This window comes from Salvelinus fontinalis, chromosome 9 (assembly GCF_029448725.1).
Source record: "Salvelinus fontinalis isolate EN_2023a chromosome 9, ASM2944872v1, whole genome shotgun sequence".
NCBI classification, from domain to species: domain Eukaryota; kingdom Metazoa; phylum Chordata; class Actinopteri; order Salmoniformes; family Salmonidae; genus Salvelinus; species Salvelinus fontinalis.
The window spans coordinates 11217609-11243521 of record NC_074673.1 but is presented as its reverse complement, the minus strand read 5'-3'; the positions used below and the strand labels follow the sequence as shown (position 1 = coordinate 11243521).

Below are 25913 nucleotides of genomic sequence, written 5' to 3'. Positions count from 1 at the left end.
CTTGTTCACCTGTATAAATCAAGGTTAAATAATATAAAAGTTAAAGACTCACTGAGGCCTCTGTAGTGGGAGAGTTGCTGGTAGACCTGCTTCATTCTCTCTATGTTGAGCCTGCTGCCCTCTGTGTGGTTGATTATGGGCTTGGGGTAGTCTACTCCCACGATGCAGTTGGCTGCCTTCTGGACAGACTCTGGGGCTCTCCACGGCTCATAGATGTATCGGTTGGGATAGTCCTTCAACTTAGGAATGTAGCGCCTAGAAGATAGACAATCACAGATGTTTGAGACATTCATTGTTATTATTTATGCCATTGAATTACATATAGAACTGATTCATATGATCTCTATGCAGTTTATTCAATTGATTCCATTGGTTGTTTATTCTATTGATTTATGTATTTTGTACTTGAAAAAGAGCACCACAAACTGGTCTTTCGAGCCGGATGGGTGCAATTGGCTGGGACATGACCAGTAGAAACAGGATGCAGCTCATGCAGCATGCCACAGACGAGGCACACACGCTGGCAAGAGGAGGACTGGGAAGTCCAGCAGACTGGGGCCATGGAGAGGTTTTACCTGTTCCCCAACAGGAAGGAGCGGGTCAGACGCCAGATGGTAGCATACCAGAACTACTTCAGGGAGACAATGGCACTACGCAGGCTCTGAAGACCTGCAGCAACAGTCCTGAGTCCGGTTCGTGCCCAGCAGCCGGAACCAAACCAGCCTCCACGGCTCCAGCCCTAGAGCCAGCCGAGCATTTGCCAGAGCTGCACCCAGTCTTGCAGTCTAACGCGCTCCGGCCAGCCAACCCGACGCGACGCCAGTGGTGCAGCCAGACCAGCGACTGCCACAGAGGCTCAAGTCATTTCAGCATCTGGCCAAGCTCCATTCCACACTCCAGCCGGTGACACCACGAGCGACACCACGAGCAGCACCGGAGCCAGACGAGCTGTTGCCAGTGCTGAAGCCTGACCAGCAGCTGCCAGCACTCTGGCATGCTCCACCTCCGCCGGTGCCTGAGCTGGCACCCCAACAGAAACCCCAGCCAGAGTGTCACCTGGACCAGCCATCACCGGACTCAACTCCGGTTCAGGTATCTACTGTTAACAGAAAATGACCAGTTTAACAACATTTACTTCCCCGTCTTTCCACAGTACACAGTCGCCATCACACTCAGGCCAAGTCCATCTCCAGTGAGACTCCTGCACAGGCGTACTAATAACAGAGTGATAGCACAGCAATAACAGAAATATAAGGATACTTAAAACATGAACTTAATAATCTCCCACTTTTCTTTAAAGACAAATAAAACATCAACAAAATAATTAAATGTCCCAAGTTATTATATAAGTTCTCCATTACAGAATGGGTTGTGTGACAAAGTCACGCAGCGGTCTAAGGCACTGCATCTCAGTGCTAGAGGAGTCATTGCAGATCCTGGTTTGATCCCGGGCTGTATCACACCCGGACGTGATCTGGAGTCCCACAGGGCAATGCACAAGTGGCCCAGTGTCGTCCGGGTTAGGGGAGGCCGGGGTAGGCCGTCATTGTAAATAAAAATGTGTTCTTAACTGATTTGCCTAGTTAAATAAAGGTTAAAAATGTTTTGGTAGGTTTGTGTCCGTTAATGTGTCCTTTGTCATTTTCAGTAGGAGGCCGATTCTCAGCAACAGCCCCTCCATCTTGTTGATAATTTACTGTCTGCCGTCCTGAGTGATGGACCCTGACAATGGTGCCTCTGTGCCTCACAAATATCACCACACCATCTTGGCCAATGACTACTCCCGGTCCTTTCCACTCTTGACAGTCAACTCGTTTGTATTACACTTTGTTTCCAGTCTCGTACATCTCATCGGTGGGTTGTTCACGCAGAGCCCTGAGAATTCTCTGAACACTCTGCTTCAGTGAACGCTTTTCTCGCTGCATGTTGTGCTGAAAGGTGCTGTCCCACTCATGCACTCACACTGGTCCCTTCTCGTGCTGGTGACTTGTCAACCAGTACAGAGGGAAGATTAGGGTTCTGCCCCAACAATAGTTGCTATGGGCTGTAACTATGAACATTGTGCATTGAGTTTTTTGCCATCAAAGCCCAATTTAGGGCTGTTTTCCAGTCACATCCATTGTCTTGCTTCACTTTCAGTGTTTGATTGTGTCTCTCCAGAAGTCCATTGCTCCATGGACTGTATGAAGCAGTTGTCTTTACGTCCATGTTTAATTTCTCTGCCATTTCATTATTATTGAATTATATTCCATCGTCACTGTACAATTTCTGGGGCGGGCCATTCAAACTTAACCAGGAATAAATGAAGTGCTTGACGATGTCACTGGGTTTCTTTGTATTTACAATGCTTCCAGCGCTGAAGCATGTGAAGTGGTGGATTATGTGAAGGTACCACACACTTGGTCCTAACTCATGTAGATCTACAGCCACTGTTTCATTGTACTTGGACGCCAGTGGCAAACCAACAGCTGGTCTGGGCTTAGGTTTGCTGTATTTCTGACATGTCTCACAACTGTTAACCATCTGCTGTAGAATGGAAATACTCATCGTCCTTATTCCCAGAACTGCTGAGTCATTTCAGAAGTCTGTCAACTGTAGCATGACCAAACTGTTTGTGAAGTTAACAATACTTTGAGTTTTTCCTCTCTTCCTCTCGCTGTGTTCAGAATCTCCATGTGCTCTGTGTCAGTCAGAATATTTTTTTTACATGGACTGTGTGATGTCTTTGTCTAAAAAGTTTACACAATAGTGGCCTGAGGTAGTAAGTTCAAGGGTCAATGGCAGTGATGTTTTAAACAACCATGTCATTTTTTTTTCTTCTAGTACAGCCCCTGCCTTCTTGAGGGAAGCTTTGCTTAATAGTAAGGGGATATCTGTAGGGACCACCTCTGTTTCAATGTGACTCTTAGTCTGACCAATGTTTGCTGGAATCTTAACTCTCTTGGTAGAATGGATGACTCTCCCATCTCCAAATGTGAAATATCTGTTGCTTGGTGTGTCAATCATATTTTGTACTTATTTTATATTTAATTCACTGACATAACTATCAAGACATGTTGCACCACACACTGTGCGTGTACATGCAGTATCAATTACAGCAGATCCTAAGGATTCAACTAGAAAGATCTCAGTATCTGTAACGGGTGACGCTCTCCTCATCCTCGGATGAGGTGAGGAGAGAAGGATCCTCAGACCAAAACGCAGGCTTTGGGAAATAAGCCATCTTTTATTAATAACGATGATGGCAAACACGAAACGAAACAAAACACTTTCAAAACTACAAAATAACAAAACGACGTTGACTAGACCTGAACATAAACTTACATAACTAAACATAAACTTACGTACAGGAAACAGACGACATCGAAACGAAAACGAAACAAACAAACGCTACAGTCCCATGTGGTACGAACATAACATACGGACACAGGAGACAATCACCCACAAACAAACAGTGAGAATGCCCTACCTAAATATGACTCTTAATTAGAGGCAAACGCAAACCACCTGCCTCTAATCAAGAGCCATACCAGGCAAACCAAAACCAACATAGAAACAGATAACATAGAATGCCCACCCAACCTCACGTCCTGACCAACTAACACACAAAACTAACATAAATAGGTCAGGAACGTGACAGTACCCCCCCCACAAGGTGCGAACTCCGGACGCACCAGCACAAAGTCTAGGGGAGGGTCTGGGTGGGCATCTAACCACGGTGGTGGCTCAGGCTCCGGGCGCGGTTCCCACCCCACCATAATCCATCCTAACTTCCTCCCTCCAAGAATGTCCACCCTCTTTTGACCCCCACAAAATCCCCTTAACAACATATCTAATAGGGACAACACCGGGACAGAGAGATAAATCAAGAAAGAGGGATAGATAAGAATATAGAGATAGATGAAGATAGAGAGGGAGATTAGGATAGAGGGGCAACTCCGGACTGAAAGGCAGCTCCGGACAGAGAGACAGCTCTGGACTGATGGGCAGTTCTGGGTATCCAGCCTTTTCAGGCTGAAGGGCAGCTCATGGCTGACTGACGAATCTCGATGCTCATGGCTGGCTGACGGCTCTCGACGCTCATGGCAGGCTGACGGCTCTCGACGCTCATGGCAGGCTGACGGCTCTCGACGCTCATGGCAGGCTGACGGCTCTCGACGCTCATGGCAGGCTGACGGCTCTCGACGCTCATGGCAGGCTGACGGCTCTCGACGCTCATGGCGCTCTGACGGCTCTGGCTGCTCATGGCGCTCTGACGGCTCTGGCTGCTCATGGCGCTCTGACGGCTCTGGCTGCTCATGGCGCTCTGACGGCTCTGGCTGCTCATGGCGCTCTGACGGCTCTGGCTGCTCATGGCGCTCTGACGGCTCTGGCTGCTCATGGCTCTCTGACGGCTCTGGCTGCTCATGGCTCTCTGACGGCTCTGGCTGCTCATGGCTCGCTGGCGGCTCTGGCAGATCCTGTCTGGTTGGCGGCTCTGGCAGATCCTGTCTGGTTGGCGGCTCTGGCAGATCCTGTCTGGTTGGCGGCTCTGGCAGATCCTGTCTGGTTGGCGGCTCTGGCAGATCCTGTCTGGTTGGCGGCTCTGGCAGATCCTGTCTGGTTGGCGGCTCTGGCAGATCCTGTCTGGCTGACGGCTCTAGCGGCTCCTGTCTGGCTGATGGCTCTAGCGGCTCCTGTCTGGCTGACGGCTCTGTAGGCTCATGGCAGACGGGCGGCTTTGCAGGCTCATGGCAGACGGGCGGCTTTGCAGGCTCCTGGCAGACGGATGGCTCAGACGGCGCTGGGGAGACGGATGGCTCAGATGGCGCTGGGGAGACGGATGGCTCAGATGGCGCTGGGGAGACGGATGGCTCAGATGGCGCTGGGGAGACGGATGGCTCAGATGGCGCTGAGGAGACGGATGGCTCTGGCCGGATATGGCGCACTGTAGACCTGGTGCGTGGTGCCGGAACTGGAGGCACCGTGCTAATGATAAGCACCTTCCTACTAGTGCGGGGAGCAGGGACAGGGCACACTGTATTCTCAAAGCCTACTCTATCCCTGATGCGTGGTACCGGCACTGTTGACACCGGGCTGAGGACAAGCACATCAGGATTAGTAGGGGGAGAAGATACAGTGGGTTCAGGGCTCTGGAGACGCACAGGTAGCTTAGTGCGTGGGCCCGGAACTGGAGGCACCGGGCTAGATACACGCACTACAGGGAGAGTGCGTGGAGGAGGAACAGGGCTCAGGATACGCACTGGTAGCCTAGTGCGTAGTGTATACACTGTAGGTACTAGGCTGGGGCGGGGAGGTGGTGCCGGAAATACCGGACCGTGGAGGCGTACTGGCACTCTTGAGCATTGAACCTGCCCAACCTTACCTGGTTGAATACTCCCGGTTGCCCGACCAGTGCGGGGAGGTGGAATAACCCGCACCGGGCTATGTAGGCGAACCGGGGAAACCATGCGTAAGGCAGGTGCCATGTATGCCGGCCCGAGGAGACGCACTGGAGACCAGACGCGTTGAGCCGGCCTCATGACACCTGGCTCAATACCCAATCTAGCCCTCCCAGTGCGGGGAGGTGGAATAACCCGCACTGGGCTATGCACTCGTACAGGAGACACCGTGCGCTCTACTGCGTAACACGGCGCCTGCCCGTACTCCCGCTCTCCACGGTAAGCCTGGGAAGTGGGCGCAGGTCTCCTACCTGCCCTTGGCCCACTATCTCCTAGCCCCCCCCCAAGAAATTTTTGGGAATTACTCACGGGCTTTTTTGGCTTCCGTGCCAGACGCGTTCCCTCATAGCTCCGGTTCCTCTCCCCGGTAGCCTCTGCTCTCCTCCGTGCCTCCAGCTCAGCTTTGGGACAACGATTTTCTCCTGCCTTAGCCCAGGGACCTTCTCCATTCATTATTTGCTCCCATGTCCAGAAATCCTTTCTCTCCTGTCCCTTACTCCCTTTAGTTTCCCTTTGCCGCTTGGTCTTAGCGTGGTGGGTGATTCTGTAACGGGTGACGCTCTCCTCATCCTCGGATGAGGTGAGGAGAGAAGGATCCTCAGACCAAAACGCAGGCTTTGGGAAATAAGCCATCTTTTATTAATAACGATGATGGCAAACACGAAACGAAACAAAACACTTTCAAAACTACAAAATAACAAAACGACGTTGACTAGACCTGAACATAAACTTACATAACTAAACATAAACTTACGTACAGGAAACAGACGACATCGAAACGAAAACGAAACAAACAAACGCTACAGTCCCATGTGGTACGAACATAACATACGGACACAGGAGACAATCACCCACAAACAAACAGTGAGAATGCCCTACCTAAATATGACTCTTAATTAGAGGCAAACGCAAACCACCTGCCTCTAATCAAGAGCCATACCAGGCAAACCAAAACCAACATAGAAACAGATAACATAGAATGCCCACCCAACCTCACGTCCTGACCAACTAACACACAAAACTAACATAAATAGGTCAGGAACGTGACAGTATCAGATTGGCTCTCTCTCTGTGTTTACATGTTCCTCTGTTAGTTTAACTTGTTCATTTTTATGAGGACAGTCTTTAACCCAAAGGTAAGTGCTTTCACAAATACTGCATTCTAATCTCCTTCCACACCTGTCCAGTGGATTTGTGATGGGCAAATGCTTAGATCAAAGTTCCCATTCCGTTTTCCTTGTTCAAATCCTCAACGTATATTTCCAGTGCTGCATCTCTCGCTCTTCCCTTGAGCGATAATACCACCGCAAGTGTTTGCTTTTTCTTATATAATATACACTTAAAACATTAACTTAACACCTACTACATCTGCTGCCCTTGCAGATATGCTTGACCTGGGCCCATCGCCAGACCCAGCCCTGAATCCAATGCCCGGCACTGTCCAGGAACCACCGGCTGACCAGGTTCCAGTCCTGGGTCCACAGGCAGACACCTTGCACAGCCAGACCCACAACCAGCACTGGTTCTGACGCTCAATCCTGCCGTCAGCCATTAGTGCTCATATCAATGTGTTCTGATATATGCCGTGTCTTTATTGTCCCTGTATGAGCCTCTATGGATCAATAGAGTTTAATTATTCATCACGGACCAATCACTGTCCTCTGTCCAAAGCCCACAGGTTAGTGTGTGTACCTGATGTAATGTGTGTGTGTGTGTCTGACGTAGTGTGTGTGTGAGACGTAGTGTGTGTGTGAGATGTAGTGTGTGTGTGTACCTGATGTAGTCTCCGCTGGGGTCTGTCCTCCTTCCGAAGCCCACAGGGCAGTAACAGTGGAAGAACTGCTGGAAGAAGGCACTGCAGGATAGCCACATCCAGCTGCCTGCGTTCACACTCCAGTCTGCATCCAGGAGCAGCTCCTCAAACACCTGACAGGCAGAACCAACCAGCACAGAATACAGTTAGATACCAGTGAAGCGGCACCACTACTGTGTCACGTACGTCTTGATGCTTTGTATATACAGTAAATACCCACGCTTTCCTTGTCAATGTAAACCCCCAATGCTTTTGTGTGTGTAAATGTCCATGTATTTCTGTTATTGGCCTGCTTTATGGAAGTACTAAGGTAAAGTAAACACTGTGTGTGTGTTGACATTCTGTATTCAGTAAAAGCTCTAACACCTTGATAAAGGACTAGAGAAAAGCCCCAGCGTTACATGATAATACACTGACAGGCTGTGGCTTATCCACAGCCTGGCAGGTTGCCTAGTGGTTAGAGAGTTGGACAAGTAATCGAAAAGGTTGCAAGATTGAATCCCCGAGTTGACAAGGTAAATATTGTTCTGCCCCTGAACAAGGCAATTAACCCACTGTTCCTAGGCCGTCATTGAAAATAAGAATTTGTTCTTAACTGACTTGCCTAGTTAAATTACGGTTAAAATACATAAAAAAATGAATCCCAGAACTACCTACGCCAGGGCTCTCCAACCCTGTTCCTGGAGAGCTACCATCCTGTAGGTTCACTCCAATCCTAATCTAGCACACCTGATTCTAATAATTAGCTGGTTGATAAGCTGAACCAGGTTAGTTACAACTGGGGTTGGAGCGAAAACATACAGGAAGGTAGCTCTCCAGGAACAGGGTTGGACACCCCTGCCCAGATCTACCAACGCTGATGACAAGCTCTATAGGTTACTACTGCTACATGTCCTCCTAAAATACTAAAGCTTCTCCACAACCCTTGTTGTGGTATGGTCGTGCATGTTGGGCGACACTGGTTCTTTCTCAATTACTTTCTTTGATTCCTCTCAAAGCCCATTGCAGGAGAAGGTCAGAGTGGAGACCTTTGATCTTATCCTCCAATGCATTTGAGAAGGAAAGGGACTGAAGACGCGAGCAAATGAGGAAAGATTAATCGAGAAAAAGTTAACGTAAACGACTGGAGAGGGAAGGGAATCTAACCTACCCTCATGCCACTCTCCCAGCTTATCCACAGGTCTCCCCGAGTCAGGAAGCAGGCCACAGCGTGTCTGGCCAGGTGGTGGATCCAGCCCTCCTGCCTCAGCTGGGTCATGATAGCGTCTATCCAGGGGAAGCCTGTGCTCCCCTCTGCCCACTTGGCCAGGGCCTCAGGGTTATGGTCCCAGGGGATCTGAACACAGATGGGGTTTCCCTCCATCCGGTCGAAGTTAGGGTTGTTGGTTCCCGCTGCATAGAAGAATTCTCTCCACAGGAGCTGGCCGAATAAAGAGAGCGGGGGACTGCAATTCTTCCGCAACTGAGTGGGAGGGATGGATAGAGAAATACCTATCAAAATCACTTCTTACATCAGCAGTTGTGCTTTACTGTAACCCAGCCTATACCACAGAGCACGCAGAAACAAAATGTTATTTTACAATTACATGATCAAACAGCTTCTTTATCCCATTCCAAACAGCAACATGTATTCTTGTAAAAAAAAAAAAAGATCTCTATTGTGGTGATCAAAGGTCTCGGTACCTTCATGTAGAGTTCCCTCAGGTTGTAGTAGAAGACTCGACATGATAAGCATCCAAAGCGTAGATAGGGGCTGAGGCCCGTGGGACTGGCGATCAGCGAACACATGTTGATCCTGGCTCGCTCAAAGCTAGCTACCCAGGCTTTTCTGTCTAAGTGTTTGTTGAGTCTCTCTAGTGCTTCAGACTCCCCTCCCTTCCACACCGCAGGGTCCAGGCCTTGAGTCTTGAATCCTGGAGAACAGAACAGTCAGATACCATGTGCATTGTGACGACATTTAGCCTCACACACAGTACATGGTGATTAACAGGATGTTACAGTTCTGGAGAACCCAATGGTGTAAATACATTAGCAACAAGAACTATTATACTGGACAAACACACAATTGTTTTAACATGTGAAAAAATATATATACACTACCGGTCAAAAGTTTTAGAACACCTACTCATTCAAGGGTTTTTCTTTATTTTGACTATTTTCTACATTGTAGAATAATAGCGAAGACATCAACACTATGAAATAACACATATGGAATCACGTAACAATAAAAAAAATGCTTTAAAAAACCCAATTCAAATACATTTTATATTTGAGATTCTTCAAGGTAGCCACCCTTTGCCTTGATGACAACTTTGCACACTCTTGGCATTCTCTCAACCAGCTTCACCTGGAATGCTTTTCCAACAGTCTTGAAGGAGTTCCCACATATGCTGAGTTGGCTGCTTTTCTTTCACTCTGCGATCCGACTCATCCCAAACCATCTCAATTTGGTTGAGGTCAGGGAATTGTGGAGGCCAGGTCATCTGATGCAGGCCTCCACTCTCCTTCTTGGTCAAATAGCCCTTACAAAGCCTGGGAGGTGTGTTGGGTCATTGTCCACTTGAAAAACAAATGATAGTCCCACTAAGCGCAAACCACATGGGATGGCGTATCATTGCAGAATGCTGTGGTTGCCATGCTGGTTAAGTGTGCCTTGAATTCTAAATAAAATCACAGATCGTGTCACCAGCAAAGCACCGCCACACCATAACACCTCCTCCTCCTCCATGCTTTACGGTGGGAAAATCCACATGCAGAGATCATTCGTTCACCCACACTCAGTCTCACAAAGGTAGGGCGGTTGGAATCTCACATTTGGTCTCCAGATCAAAAGGACAAATTTCCACCGGTCTAATGTCCATTGCTCTTGTTTCTTGGCCTAAGCAAGTCTCTTCTTCTTATTGGTGTCCTTTAGTAGTTGCTTCCTTGCAGCAATTCGACCATGAAGGCCTGATTCACGCAGTCTCCTCTGAACAGTTGATGTTGAGATGTGTCTGTTACTTGAACTCTGTGAAGCATTTATTTGGGCTGCAATTTCTGAGGCTGTTAACTCTAATGAACTTATGCTCTGCAGCAGAGGTTACTCTGGGTCGTCCATTCCTGTGGCAGTACTCTTCAGAGCCAGTTTCATCATAGTGCTTGATGGTTTTTGCGACTGCACTTGAAGAAACTTTCAAAGTACTTGAAATGTTCCGTATTGACTGACCTTCATGTCTTAAAGTAATGATGGACTGTTGTTTCTCTTTGCTTATTTTAGCTGTTCTTTCCATAATATGGACGTGGTCTTTTACCAAATAGGGCTATCTTCTGAGAGAACAGTCTATGGCGTGGGTGACTGGAGTTTTTGACAATGTTTTATGCTTTCCTCTGACACCTGCTAGGATATAGGTCCTGGCTGGCAGGAAGCTTGGCCCTAGTGATGTACTGGGCCGTACACACTACCCTCTGTTTAGCGGCTTACGTGCAGATGCCGAGTAGTTACCATACCAGGCGATGATGCAACCGGTCAGGATTCTCTCGATGGTGCAGCTGTAGAACTTTGAGGATCTGGGGACCCATGCCAAATGTCTCCGGAGGGGGAAAAGGTGTTGTCGTGCCCTCTTCACGACTTTCTTGGTGTGTTTGGACCATGACAGTTCATTGGTGATGTGGACACCAAGGAACTTGACTCTCGACCGGCTCCACTACAACCCCATCGATGTTAATGGGGGTCTGTTCGGCGCGCCTTTTCCGATAGTCCACGATCAGCTCCTTTATCTTGATCACATTGAGGGAGAGGTTGTTGTCCTGGTACCACACTGCCAGGTCTCTGACCACCTCCCTATAGGCTGTCTCATCGTTGTCGGTGATCAGGCCTACCACTGTTGTGTTGTCAGCAAACTTAATGATGGTGTTGGAGATGTGTTTGGTAATGCAGTCGTGGGTGAACAGGCAGTACAGGAGGGTACTAAGCACACACTCCTGAGGGGCCCCAGTGTTGAGGATCAGCATAGCAGATGTGTTTTTGCCTACCCTTACCACCTGGTTGCGGCCTGTCAAGAAGTCCAGGATCCAGTTGCAAAGGGAGGTGTTTAGTCCCAGGGTCCTTAGCTTGGTGATAAGCTTTGTGGGCACTATGGTGTTGAATGCTGAGCTGTAGTCAATGAATAGCATTCTCACATAGGTGTTCCTTTTGTCCAGGTGGGAAAGGGCGGTGTGGAGTACAATTGAGATTGCGTCATCTGTGGATCTGTTGGGGCGGTATGCGAATTGGTGTGGGTCTAGGGTATCTGGGAGGATGCTGTAGATGTGAGCCATGACCAGCCTTTCAAAGCACTTCATGGCTACCGACGTGAATGCTATGGGGCGGTAATCATTTAGGCAGGTTACCTTCGCTTCCTTCGACACAGGGACTATGGTGGTCTGCTTGAAACATGTAGGTATTACAGACTCGGTCAGGGTGAGGTTGAAAATGTCAGTGAAGACACTTGACAGTTGGTCTGCGCATGCTTTGAGTACACGTCCTGGTAATCCGTCTGGCCCCGCGGCTTTGTGAATGTTGACCTGTTTAAAAGGCCTTGCTCACATCGGCTACCGAGAGCGTAATCACACAGTCACCCAGAACAGCTGGTGCTCTCATGCATGCTTCAGTGTTGCTTGCCTCGAAGCGAGCATAAAAGGCATTTAGCTCGTCTGGTAGGCTCGCGTCACTGGGCAGCACGCTGCTGGGTTTCCCTTTGTTGTCCGAAATAATTTTCAAGCCCTGCCACATCCGACGAGCGTCAGAGTCGGTGTAGTAGGATTCAATCCTAATCCTATATTGACGCTTTGCTTGTTTGATGGTTTGTCCTTGAAAGTGGCAGCTCTAGCCTTTAGCTCGATGCGGGTGCGGATGTAGTAAAAAATAAAGAAAAACCCTTGAATTAGTATGTGTTCTAAAACTTTTGACCGGTAGTGTATATGGTACACCCAAGTCAAAATGACAATCCATAATTGAATGTCATTCTCTTACAAGGTCTGGATGGAGGGTATGCTGGGTTACTGTAAATGCAGTGATTGCTGATATCAAAGGAGTATTAAAATACATCTGATTGATTGACTGATTAATTGATTACCAAGCTCTTCCAGAGAGGGGACACTGTAGTGTTCGTCGTGGTTTTCAGCGATCTTCGTCCGACAACTGCCCATCTGTTCTTGTGTGATGGTGGGCAGGGGATTCATAGGCAGCTCTAGCCTGTTCACTAAGGCCTGGAACCTCTTGAAGGTCAGCGGAGGACTGCCGTTGTTCATCTCAACGATCCTGATAACAGTAGAAACATGAAGGATAGTGAGATTAAAACATATTGAGATACGGGACCGTATTCATAAAGCATCTCAGAGTAGGAATGCTGATCTAGGATTAGGTCCTCACCCTGCCCCTGTTATCTTATTCATTATGATATAAAAAGGCAAAACTGATCGTAGATCAGCACTTCTAAAATCAGACGTTTTGTGAATACCAGGCCCGAGGTAACTTTGTTGAAATGTCCATTATAATACTGCTGTGGTGAAGTGATGCTGTTGAGGAAAACGCACGGGTGATTCTTGATCGCGAGTGGAGGGCAGTTGTTCATCTCAATGATCCTGAAGATGATGGTGTAAATGCAGAGGTAGAAATTATGAAAATGTCATTTCAGGATTAAAACAGAGCATTATTTGTTGAAAGGCCAATTGATACTGATGTGGTGATCTTTGCACGTCAGCAAACTGGTTGTGTAAATTAACTGGCCGGTACATAATTTCTCAGCACAATTCAAAACAATCAATACAGTTGTACTTTTCAGTCGACATGATGTAGTTTTGACATTCTGTACCATCTAAAAACCTATACAGTATAAATTATTGATAGTCAACATAATAATGGTACTGGATTGGATCATAGTTATCAAGTTGTTATTCATCTTTTCCATTACCTCATATACCCCTGATATACATAAAGTACTTAAACGTATTTAAAAAATAAATAATCTGGCAACATCTTGACTCATAACAGAGCAAAGCATTGTTGGTGAGATTGGCTCAAACACATCAAGGAAAGAAATTCCACAAATACATTTTTAACAAGGCACACCTGTTAATTGAAATGCATTTCAGGTGACTTCCTCATGAAGCTGGTTGCGAGAATGCCAAGAGTGTGCAAAGCTGTCATCAAGGCAAAGGGTGACTACTTTCAAGAATCTCAAATATAAAATATATTTTGATTTGTTTTACACTTTTTTGGTTACTACATGATTCTATATGTGTTATTTCATAGTTGAGGTCTTCACTATTATTCTACAATGTAGAAAACAGTAAACATAAAGAAAAATCCTTGATTGAGTAGGTGTGTCCAAACTTTTGACTGGTACTGTAGTTAACCCCCAACCATGGCCTGATTATGTTACAGCGTGAATCTTATAAAATAGGTCCCATCTTACGCAACGCTCATATATATTGGCGCCGTTTGGGCCCTTTTAGGTATTCTTATTGGATCAACTCATATTGTGGGCCGGGCCGAGCAGGCGTCAGGAGCCCCCATGTGTCTCCAGCAGCAATGTGGTTGCGATGGCAGAGCACTGCCACCCCACCTGTCCGCCACGCACATGTCTGCCACAGTGACTGCCTCCCTGCTCAGCCATTTCCTCCTCCCACTGACTTGAGCCTGCACATGTTGTGTGGTGTGACAGTCAGTTACATTAACCCACCACTAGGAAGCATCACTGAGCTATGGGATTCTATGGGACTGTGTGTTTGTGGGAAGTAAAACATCAAAACTCTTTCAGCTCATTCTATGTCAGTGCTTTTCCCCTTTGAGCTCAGCTTGCAGCATGTGTCTTTACAGCATGAAATCACAATTATGTTACCCACTGCATTGTTCTCTAGTTTGACTTCCGGTGGTATACTGACATCACTTAGCCTACTGGATAGACACAATAGACTGTCAAAATCTTATGGACTTCTCTCTGGTCAAATAATCTGTTAATTCAGCATTTTACAGTATTGCTGGGGTAAGTTTATTTCCCACACTGTTCTGTTGTGGTTGTGATGCCAAGACTGTCAGCTGGCTGTCCCCATGGCATAACACGTAGCATCATCTCAGATGCGTTACAGCACCACAGTAGTAAGGTTTCCACTGGGACACACTTTGCTCTGGTTTATCCAATAAGGTGTTGAATAGGGAAAGGGGGATACCTAGTCAGTTGTACAATTGAATTCCTTCAACTGAAATGTGTCTTGCGCATTTAACCCAACCTCTCTGAATTAGAGGTGCAGAGGGCTGCCTTAATCGACATCCATGTCTTCGGCATCCGGGGAACAGTAGGTTAACTGCCTTGCTCAGGGGCAGAATGACAGATTTTTAATAGCACTGGGAACAGAGTGAGCTTAACATTCAAATGACTAGGTAAGCACTAGCCTGATCCCAGATCTGTTTGTGACGTCTTGCCAACTCCTATGGTCATTGTCCTGCGGCTATACAGGACAAAACGATTTGGGACTAGGTTAGATAAGCAGTATAATGGGGAAATAAACATTTGACTTATTGGACCCTTCCTACTGAGTGTGACAGTCAGTGACTAACCTGTCCAAGTTGTAGAGTGTGTGAGAATTCCTCACGATGGTCTCCACTCCAAACTCCTGGGCCATTTTAATGATGGCTCCATCTCTCTCCTTCCCATAGGGCTCAGAGTCATACTCAAAGGTCAACCGGGTGACGTTCCACTCCTACAGACAGGAGCATAGAGAGAGATGGGGAGAGGGAGGGAGAGAGAGGGGGATAGAGGTGGAAATGAGAGAGGATGAAAGATAAGATAATACATGTTAAGTCACAATGGAACGCTAACTGGGGTTGAGATCATTTCTCTGATGTTATTGGGACAACACCTTATCTCCCAGACATGGGCCTAAAGATCAGTGAACAGTACACATTATCATTACAATCAATTCTACATGGCAGGTGGCTAGAGTCTAGGCTACACAAAGGGGAAAGGTAAAAAAAAAGGATTCTCCGTCAGTGCTTGCTGAAACAAGTGGTCAGCGTAGGTCACAGAACCTTCTAAAACATCCTACTTGTTGAAGCAGCGGCTGAAGAAATGCAGCAATGCATGCTGCTTCAGTGCACCGTTCCTATAGTGATCTGCAGAACAATTTGATCACTATAACCACATTCACTAGGTCTATAGACACCAGAGGGCACTGTATCTGCAATGCAGTTATTGGAGTTTATCGACATCTGACCTCTATAGCGTTTCCTCCATCTACAGTAGGCCTTGCTACTGAACCCATGATAATGAGAGCTTAGTGCTGAAAGTGAAATGTACCGAGTGTCCTCTCCCCCTCTCCTCAGACCTGATGGACTCTTTCATGAACAACCCTTTCTCCAACCTGCTGGTCCGTGCGTCACCCACTACACGTATTCTAGCACTGTAAACTGGACATCTGAAAAACTAAAGTGTGGCGAAGTGGTAATTCAGAAGCAAATATCTTCCGAATTACCATATTATGACAAGCAGCCTTGACGACAGACGCAATGAGGTGATGTGTATGGCTCTCCTCTTAGTCATCAACCTTCATAGAGGTGAATTGATACCTGCAAAATAAGTCCCATTTCTCAGAAGTGAGAACAGGTGCGTGGATATGCAGAGTGCTTGGTCCTGGCAGAAGATCATTTGTTCTTTACAGTTTGTTCAGTGTTCCTTGATTTACTTACCAACCGTACCATTGGCTGTATTTCCTAAATGTTCCCGCAAGACAAAATGGTGATCCATCAGCTTGTCTCATGCATGACCAAACTTCATTGTCAGATTAAAATGAGTATGTATGGTAGAAAATGTGGGTAATTAATAGGGATGTAACGATTAACAGAGAAACATTTGAACTGGGGACCGATGCGTAAGATACGAGTGCATCGGTCTGCGCGACCCCAAACAGATCCAAATGTATCATGCGTCGGTCAGGAAATCGATTCAAACATTACGAATTGTCAGTTCACAATATTTTTTTCTCAAATGACTATGCCTTCCCGAAAATACCTAATCTTTTGTGACAACTGTGTCCTCTCCTTCAGTGTTGAACTAATCATGTTATTATGTTGACAGTCACTGATCTACAAGTCATTTTGCAACCCCAGGGAATATCAGTAGTCTAGTCAAACTGGGTGCTTTGTGCAACTTTGCGCGCTGACCAACAACAGATAGGCCTTTTCCCTGATCTGCCACATCTGCGCAGCACCTTCAGCAGTCAAATGTTTGTTCAATGGCTTGCACAACAGTATACTTACTTAGTTGAGTGGCAACCAGTGAAATTTTCTAGGTATTTTTATTAAAATCAAATGCACTGTAGAAAATAGTGTTTTACCAGAATAAAAGTAGCATAAGCTACTGCCGGAGAAAACTAATTTGGCTATACATGTCGATTTAGGAAGCAAACATTTATTCTTATTCAAATCATATTTTCCCTAACCCAAAAGTACTATTAAGTAGTTTTTTGGAGCATATTTTTTTATAACTTATACTTTTCACTCCATACATTTTCCCTGACACCCAAAAGTACTTGTTACATTTTGAATGCTTAGCAGGGGAGAAAAATGGTTCAATTCACACACTTATCAAGAGAATATCCCTGGTAATCCTACTGCCTCTGATCTGGCGAACTCACTAAACACACGCTTCGTTTGTAAATTAGTGTTGGAGTGTGTCCCTGGCTATCCGTAAATTTAAAAAAAGAAAAATGGTGCCTCTGGGTTTGCTGAATATAAGGAACTTGAAATGATTTATACTTTTACTTTTGATACTTAAGAATATTTAAAACCAAATAGTTTTAGACTAACACAAGTAGTATTTTAATGGGTGACTTTCACTGGAGTCATTTTCTTTTATGTTAACTTCCACTGCCTAACCCTTAAGCCTAAAATTGCATTTGAACAAATTCAGGACATTAAAAATGTACTATTGTTTTACTACCTTGTCAGGATATACACACATGACACGAGTCAGCTCAGACAAATCCAGCCCATGAGCTCCATCAGCAGCAGATTGTGAATTTAGAATAGAAAATTAATGTGTTTAATGCATCGAATTGATTCGTTTATCTAATCAAACCAAATAGTTACAAACTAAAACGTATCGCTACTGTATCGTACCACAGATCCTAATCGAATTGTCTTGAAAGGGAAAGATGCACATCCATAGTAAGTAAGCAGGTTTATGTTCTCTGTAAGAATGCATATTCTCAGAACCCATTTTTATTTCTTTGGGAAGAAAATTGAGGTGGGTGGGTGGTAGGCTGTGTAGTATTAGGGCTACAGTTGTCTTCTGAGAAACTAAACCTATTGATGGACCCAAATAGGCCTATAAATGCCCAAATTCATGTGCCATCACTATTAAAAACAAAACAGGGATTTAGTTTTACAATTTGGGTTATGGAACGTCTAGTAAATGCCGGGACGTACCAGTATCGCGATACTCACTAGTATTAAAAAATAAACCTGCAGCTTAACTATACAATAATGAGGATAATATTATGTTACTCATGGTCATATCTTTTGTGAGTGGAGCTCAAAGGTGACCCTTCCAAAACAATGCAGACCTTTTGTCAGAAACACATTAGTTATAAACACATATTCCTCCAGGGCTTAGCTGTCCTGGATCTGCACAGCTCTGCGAGGGCCTGGGATCGGGAGAGACACCTAAGTGTTTTAGTACTATATCTCTTGACACAATGATGAAAATAATCATGGCCTCTAAACCTTCAAGCTGCATACTGGATCCTATTCCTACTAAACTGCTGAAGGAGCTGCTTCCTGTGCTTGGCCCTCCTATGTTGAACATAATAAACAGCTCTCTATCCACCGGATGTGTACCAAACTCACTAAAAGTGGCAGTGATAAAGCCTCTCTTGAAAAAGCCAAACCTTGACCCGGAAAATATAAAAAACTATCGGCCTATATCGAATCTTCCATTCCTCTCAAAAATTTTAGAAAAAGCTGTTGCGCAGCAACTCACTGCCTTTCTGAAGACAAACAATGTATACGAAATGCTTCAGTCTGGTTTTAGACCCCATCATAGCACTGAGACTGCACTTGTGAAGGTGGTAAATGACCTTTTAATGGCGTCAGACCGAGGCTCTGCATCTGTCCTCGTGCTACTAGACCTTAGTGCTGCCTTTGACACCATCGATCACCACATTCTTTTGGAGAGACTGGAAACCCAAATTGGTCTACACGGTTCTGGCCTGGTTTAGATCTTACCTGTCGGAAAGATATCAGTTTGTCTCTGTGAATGGTCTGTCCTCTGACAAATCAACTGTACATTTCGGTGTTCCTCAAGGTTCCGTTTTAGGACCACTATTGTTTTCACTATATATTTTACCTCTTGGGGATGTTATTCGAAAACATAATGTTAACTTTCACTGCTATGCGGATGACACACAGCTGTACATTTCAATGAAACATGGTGAAGCCCCAAAATTGCCCTCGCTAGAAGCCTGTGTTTCAGACATAAGGAAGTGGATGGCTGAAAACTTTCTACTTTTAAACTCGGACAAAACAGAGATGCTTGTTCTAGGTCCCAAGAAACAAAGAGATCTTCTGTTAAATCTGACAATTCATCTTGATGGTTGTAAAGTCGTCTCAAATAAAACTGTGAAGGACCTCGGCGTTACTCTTGACCCTGATCTCTCTTTTGACGAACATATCAAGACTGTTTCAAGGACAGCTTTTTTCCATCTACGTAACATTGCAAAAATCAGAAATTTTCTGTCCAAAAATTATGCAGAAAAATTAATCCATGCATTTGTTACTTCTAGGTTAGACTACTGCAATGCTCTACTTTCCGGCTACCCGGATAAAGCACTAAATAAACTTCAGTTAGTGCAAAACACGGCTGCTAGAATCTTGGCTAGAACCAAAACATTTGATCATATTACTCCAGTGCTAGCCTTTCTACACTGGCTTCCTGTTAAGGCAAGGGCTGATTTCAAGGTTTTACTGCTGACCTACAAAGCAAACATGGGCTTGCTTCTACCTATCTTTCCGAGTTGGTCCTGCCGTACATACCAATACGTACGCTACGGTCACAAGACGCAGGCCTCCTAATTGTCCCTAGAATTTCTAAGCAAACAGCGGGAGGCAGGGCTTTCTCCTATAGATCTCCATTTTTATGGAACAGTCTGCCTACCCATGTGAGAGACGCAGACTCGGTCTCAACCTTTAAGTCTTTACTGAAGATTTATCTCTTCAGTAGGTCATATGATTGAGTGTAGTCTGGCCCAGGAGTGTGAAGGTGAACGGAAAGGCTCTGGAGCAACGAACCGCCCTTGCTGTCTCTGCCAGGCCGGTTCCCCTCTCTCCACTGGGATTCTCTGCCTCTAACCCTGTTACAGGGGCTGAGTCACTGGCTTGCTGGTGCTCTTTCATGCCGTCCCTAGGAGGGGTGCGTCACTTGAGTGGGTTGAGTTACTGACGTGATCTTCCTGTCTGGGTTGGCGCCCCCCCTTGGTTTGTGCTGTGGTGGAGACCTTTGTGGGCTATACACGGCCTTGTCTCAGGATTGTAAGTTGGTGGTTGAGGATATCCCTCTAGTGGTGCGGGGGCTGTGCTTTGGCAAAGTGGGTGGGGTTATATCCTTCCTGTTTGGCCCTGTCCGGGGGTTTCTTCGGATGGGGCCACAGTGTCTCCTGACCGCTCCTGTCTCAGCCTCCAGTATTTATGCTGCAGTAGTTTGTGTAGGGGGGCTAGGGTCAGTTGGTTATACCTGGAGTACTTCTCCTGTCTTATCCAGTGTCCTGTGTGAATTTAAGTATGCTCTCTCTAATTCTCTCGTTCTCTCTTTCTCTCTGAGAACCTGAGCCCTAGGACCATACGTCAGGACTACCGGGCATGCTGACACCTTGCTGTCCCCAGTCCGCCTGGCCTTGCTGCTATTCCAGTTTCAACTGTTCTGCCTGCGGTTACGAAACCCCTACCTGTCCCAGACCTGCTGTTTTCAACTCTTAATGATCGGCTATGAAAAGCCAACTGAGATTTATTCCTGATTATTATTTGACCATGCTTGTCATTTATGAACATTTTGAAAATCTTGGCTCTCTCTAATTTTCTCCTTCTCTCTTTCTTTCTCTCGGAGGACCTGAGCCCTAGGACCATACGTCGGGACTACCGGCCGTGGTGACTCCTTGCTGTCCCCAGTCCGCCTGGCCTTGCTGCTATTCCAGTTTCAGCTGTTCTGCCTGCGGTTATGGAACCGCCACCTGTCCCAGACCTGTTGTTTTTCAACTCTTAATGATCAGCTATGAAAAGCCAACTGAAAATTATTCATGATTATTATTTGACCATGCTTGTCACTTATGAACATTTTTGAACATCTTGGCATAGTTCTGTTATAATCTCCACCCGGCACAGCCAGAAGAGGACTGGCCACCCCTCATAGCCTGGTTCCTCTCTAGGTTTCTTCCTAGGTTTTGGCCTTTCTAGGGAGTTTTTCCTAGCCACCGTGCTTCTACACCTGCATTACTAGCTGTTTGGGGTTTTAGGCTGGGTTTCTGTACAGCACTTTGAGATATTAGCTGATGTACGAAGGGCTATATAAAATAAAATTGATTGATTGATTGATTGAGTTAGGGTCGCACTAGTACAGCTGTCGTCAGAGACACATTAGTTAGGGTCACACTAGTACAGCTGTCGTCAGAGACACATTAGTTAGGGTCACATTAGTAAAGGAGACAATTCTCACATTGCAGTATTACTCAAATGCATGGTTCTGTAGAATACTATTATGATAATCCGAATGAAGCCATACCACGGAAGATGTTCACTGCATTGACCCATGATTCAAGGTGTAGTGTACCATCACAACTCAATACACCCACTGATTCCAGTCATTACAGAGTAGTAGCCTAGTCTACATCACATCCAGGTAGGAAAATACTTGCATATTGACAAAGCTGGCAATGTGAGACTGAGATAGCTCTATTGTCTTGTGCTAAAGTACAGTAAGTGCATATGTTTTGGCCTATATGTTTTTTGAAGTAACTGCTCGCAACTGTAGGCTTATGAGATTTTACTGTACCCAATTCAATGAAATGCTCATTACATAAAGTAGTATAACCCAAAATCAAAGCTGTAGGGCAAACCGTGACTTGACTACAGTACCTTAAAGAGACTGGGAAACACGTTAGCAGGTTGGCCTCGCACCACAAACAGCCTAGAATCCAGCTTCCTCAAACTGCTGTCCAGGTCCTCTAAAGACTCCAGCAGAAACCTGTGAAAAGAATATCTCAACCAATCAACAAATGTGAACATTTCTTTTAACAAGGAAATGTGTCATTGTCACAGAGCTCTTAAAAAAAACTAAATGGAAACTTAGATAGGGCCGGGTCTATACCAGTACTGCGATACTCGTTAGTATCGTGGCAAGGAAACACAACATAAATTGGATTTCACTTCTTTAGGAAAAAAAACCTAATGTTGAAAAGAAAAATCATTATGTTGTCATCCAGAGTCACATGTATTTATTTTCCAAGCTAAATCACACAAACACAATATTTTAAAGGAACAAGGAGTTTAATCTGCTTCGTGTTTCCATTTTTGCCATGGGAAAAAATATTAGCGATACTGGTATGGTCCTGACCCTAAACTTACACGCTTTTTTAGACTAACACAATTTGTGTTGCCTGCGCGGTCTTTCCTTAACATCAGATTTGGCCTTGGATGTGGTGACTTTGTGGACAGCGGTTGACAGTGGCAACCATATAGAAAAAAGAAACCTTACAAGGAACTCGCTGAGCCCATATAGAAGGATCCCCATCATCATCTGGTAGTCAGCCACAGCGGGATACATAGATGGGAGAATAGGAGCCATAACGGCTTGGCCCAGCCACATACAGTTCAACTTCAGTGTTTCCACAGTGCCTTCGGAAAGTATTCAGACCCCTTCACTTTTCCCACATTTTGTTCCATTACAGCCTTATTCTAAAATGACTTAATAAAAACATTTCCTCTGCCATCTACACACAATACCACATACTGACAAACCCCATACTGAAATTTTAGCAAATGTATTCAAAATAGAAATACCTTATTTAGATAAGTATTCAGCCCCTTCACTATGACACTCGAATTTGAGCTCTGGTGCATCGCGTTTCCACTGATTATCCTTGAGCTGTTTCTACAACTTGATTGGAGTCTACCCGTGGTAAATTCCATTGATTGGACATGATTTGGAAAAGGCACACACACTGGTCTATACGAGGTCCCACAGTTGACATGTCTGAGCAAAAACCAAGCCATGAGGATGCAGGAATTCTCCGTAGAGCTCTGAGACATGATTTTGTCAAGGCACACGTGGCTGAAGAGTACCAAAGAATTTCTCCAAGAACACTGTGGTCTCCATCATTCTTAAATAGAATAAGTATGGAACCACCAATACTTTTTCTAGAGCTGGCCGCCCAGCCAAAATGAGCAATCAGGGAAGAAGGGCCTTGGTCAGGGAGGTGACCAAGAACCTGATGGTCACTCTGACAGAGCTCTAGAGAATTCCTCTGTGGAGATGGGAGAACCTTCCAGAAGGTCCACCATCTCTTCAGCACTCCACATATTAGGACTTTATGGTAGTTGCCAGACTGAAGCCACTCCTCAGTAAAAAAGGCACATGACAGCCCGCATGGAGTTTGCCAAAAGGCACCTAAAGACGCCCAGATCATGAGAAACAAGATTCTCTGGTCTGATGAAACCAAGATGGAACTCTATGGCCTGAATGCCAAGCGTCACCTCTGGAGGAAACCTGGCTCCATCCCTACGGTGTAGCAAGCATCGTGCTGTGGGGATGTTTTTCAGCGGCAGGATCGAGGGAAAGATGAACGGAGCAAAGTAGAGATCTTTAAAGAAAACCTGCTCCAGAGCGCTCAGGACCTCAGACTGGGGCGAAGGTTCACCTTCCAACAGGACAACGACCCTAAGCACACAGCCAAGACAACGCAGGACTGGTTTCGGGACAAGTCTCAATGTCCAGCCAGAGCCTGGACGAACATGATCGAACAGGAAATAGCTGTGCAGCAACGCTCCCCATCCAACCTGACAGAGCTTGAGAGGATCTGCAGAGAAGAATGGGAGAAACTCCAAATACAGGTGTGCCAAGCTTGTAGTGCCATACCCAAACAGACTCGATTCCATAATTGCTTCCAAGCAAAGTACTGATTAAAGGGTCTAAATACTTATGTAAATGTAATACTTAAGTTCATTATTTTTAAGGAATTAGAAACAATTTAAAATAAATGTTTTTTGCTTTGTCATTATGGGATATTGTGTGAAGATTGATGAGGAATAAAAACCATTTAATCAGTTCTAGAATAAGGCTGTAACGTAACAGAATGTGGAAAAGGGGTCTGAATACTTTCCAAAGGCACTGTATATACAGTACCAGTTAAAGGTTGACACACCTACTCATTCAAAGTTTTTCATTACTATTTTCTACATTTTAGAATAGTGAGGACATCAAAACTATGAAATAACACATATGAAATCATGTAGTAACCAAAAAAGTAATATATTTGAGATTCTTCAAAGTAGCCACCCTTTGCCTTGACAGCTGAACCGCTTGGCATTCTCTCAACCAGCTTCATGAGGTAGTCACCTGGAATGCATTTCAACTAACAGGTGTGCCTTGTTAAAAGTTAATTTGTGGAATTTCTTTCCTTCCTAATGCGGTTGAGCCAAACAGTTGTGTTGTGACAAACTAGGGGTGGCATTTAGAAGATAGCCCTATTTGGTAAATGACCAAGTTCATATTACGGCAAGAACAGCTCAAATAAGCAAAGAGAAGCAGTCCATCATTACTTCAAGACAAAAAAGTCAAGAACTTTGAACGTTTCTTCAAGTGCCGTCGCTAAAACCATCAAACGCTATGATGAAACTGGCTCTCATTAGAGTTACCAGCCTAAGAAATTGCAGCCCAAATAAATGCTTCAGGGTTCAAGTAAGAGATACATCTCAACATCAACTGTTCAGAGGAATCAGGCCTTCATGGTCGAAAAGCTGCAAAGAAACCACCACTAAAGGACACCAATAATAAGAAGTGACTTGCTTGGTCCAAGAAACATGGAAATCTGTCCTTTGGTCTGAGCAATGTGGTGGCTTATTTCTGTATTTACCAAATGAGGAGAGTTACAAACTTCACACACCAGTCAGAGTTATACTTAAACTACATCTTTAATAATAATAAGAGCTTTGCAATAGCATTTGACTTTCAATGATGCACCATCTCAAATGAACCATTGAAAGTGACAACATAAAAGTACAAAGATCTTTTATAGCCAAGATACACCCCTCTCAACCTACATGACGAACCACAGATCTTAGGAACAGTTCACAAAGAAAGACTTTTACTTGAGAGGAGTATCCCATAGCCAGATAGCATTCGCTATAAATTATCGTTCAGTTTGGTCCCTAAGATGAGGTTCTAATCTCGTTCCTGGTACTTCATAGCACAGAACCATTACCTCATCCAATGGCATAACTCAATTGTCAACTCTAGATACTCCCATCTCAAGTAAACCCCCTCTTGACTCCACTCCTGGACAAGCTCTGAGGGGAGTGAGCCTCTAGGTCATGCACTATCCCAGGATAATTGCAACATCAGAGAGGACATACAATGGTTCCAGACACTGCCATACACCTCCCCCCAATGCCAAAGGAGGGAGTGACTTGCGCACAGACATTGTGGAGACAAGTAATTGGTTCCCCATTAATCACGCCATCCCTTCACATGGTTTAACAGATACATTCACATATGAAGACAATGTTCCATCCTGTCCTCTTCCCTTTCTGATATTCTGCATAGCACCAGGGATATGTGAAAGACAAGTCTGACCTCTCCCCTCTCTGGGCCCCAAGTGACTGAGCCCAAGCTGAGGGAAGAAATGCAACTGCCAACACTAGAGTCCAGAGAAATACATTCTACTAAAAAATATATCACATAAGAATATTATGCAGATATGACATCTTAATTACTTGTTACCCAACTAATTCTGATTCATCCACCACAGCAGTCCAAATCTGAGATTTTTTGTTCCAACCGCCGTGACTTTGTGAGACGCCGAGTAGGTGAACAGAAGATCTCCGCATGTGTGGTTCCCACTGTGAAGCATGGAGGTGGTGGTGTGATGGTGCTTTGCTGGTGACACTGTCTATGATTTATTTCGAATTCTAGGCACACTTAACCAGCATGGCTACCACAGCATTCTGCAGCGATACACCATCCCATCTGGTTTGCGCTTAGTGGGACTATCATTAGTTTTTCAACAGGACAATGACCCAAAACACACCTCCAGGCTGTTTAAGGGCTATTTGACCAAGAAGGAGAGTGATGGTGCTGCATCAGATGACCTGGCCTATTATCCTACAATGTAGAAAATAGTAAAAATAAAGAAAACCCTAGGTGTGCCCACATTTTTGACTGGTACTATCTATATTTGGGATGGTAAAATGTTTTCACTGTAAACTTAAAACAACTAACAGATATAAAGTATGTAGAAAAGATAATGGAGGTATATATTTTTAAATAAGGTCATCTTTGAGAATAAACAAACAACACCTAAATAAAAACTGGGAGTCAGGGAGAATCTAAAATTCAAAAAGTGTCATGGCATGGGGCCACCATTGATTTTGTTATAAC

At 45.2% G+C, this 25913-nt stretch overlaps 1 protein-coding gene across 2 annotated transcripts in view; it reads right to left on the bottom strand.

Moving 5' to 3' along the window:
• Positions 1 to 25913, bottom strand: part of cry2 (cryptochrome circadian regulator 2) — a 37166-nt gene that overhangs the window by 5025 nt on the left and 6228 nt on the right. The window contains exons 2-9 of one of the 2 annotated variants that reach the window (XM_055933382.1): positions 21395 to 21503; positions 14831 to 14973; positions 12808 to 12855; positions 12348 to 12532; positions 8938 to 9167; positions 8405 to 8716; positions 7216 to 7367; positions 53 to 255 (exon numbers count right to left, since the gene is read on the bottom strand). In XM_055933382.1, the coding sequence (XP_055789357.1) occupies positions 53 to 255; positions 7216 to 7367; positions 8405 to 8716; positions 8938 to 9167; positions 12348 to 12532; positions 12808 to 12855; positions 14831 to 14973; positions 21395 to 21503 (1382 nt within the window). The remainder of the gene's footprint in view (positions 1 to 52; positions 256 to 7215; positions 7368 to 8404; positions 8717 to 8937; positions 9168 to 12347; positions 12533 to 12807; positions 12856 to 14830; positions 14974 to 21394; positions 21504 to 25913) is intronic. The other variant, XM_055933383.1, reaches the window with a different exon arrangement.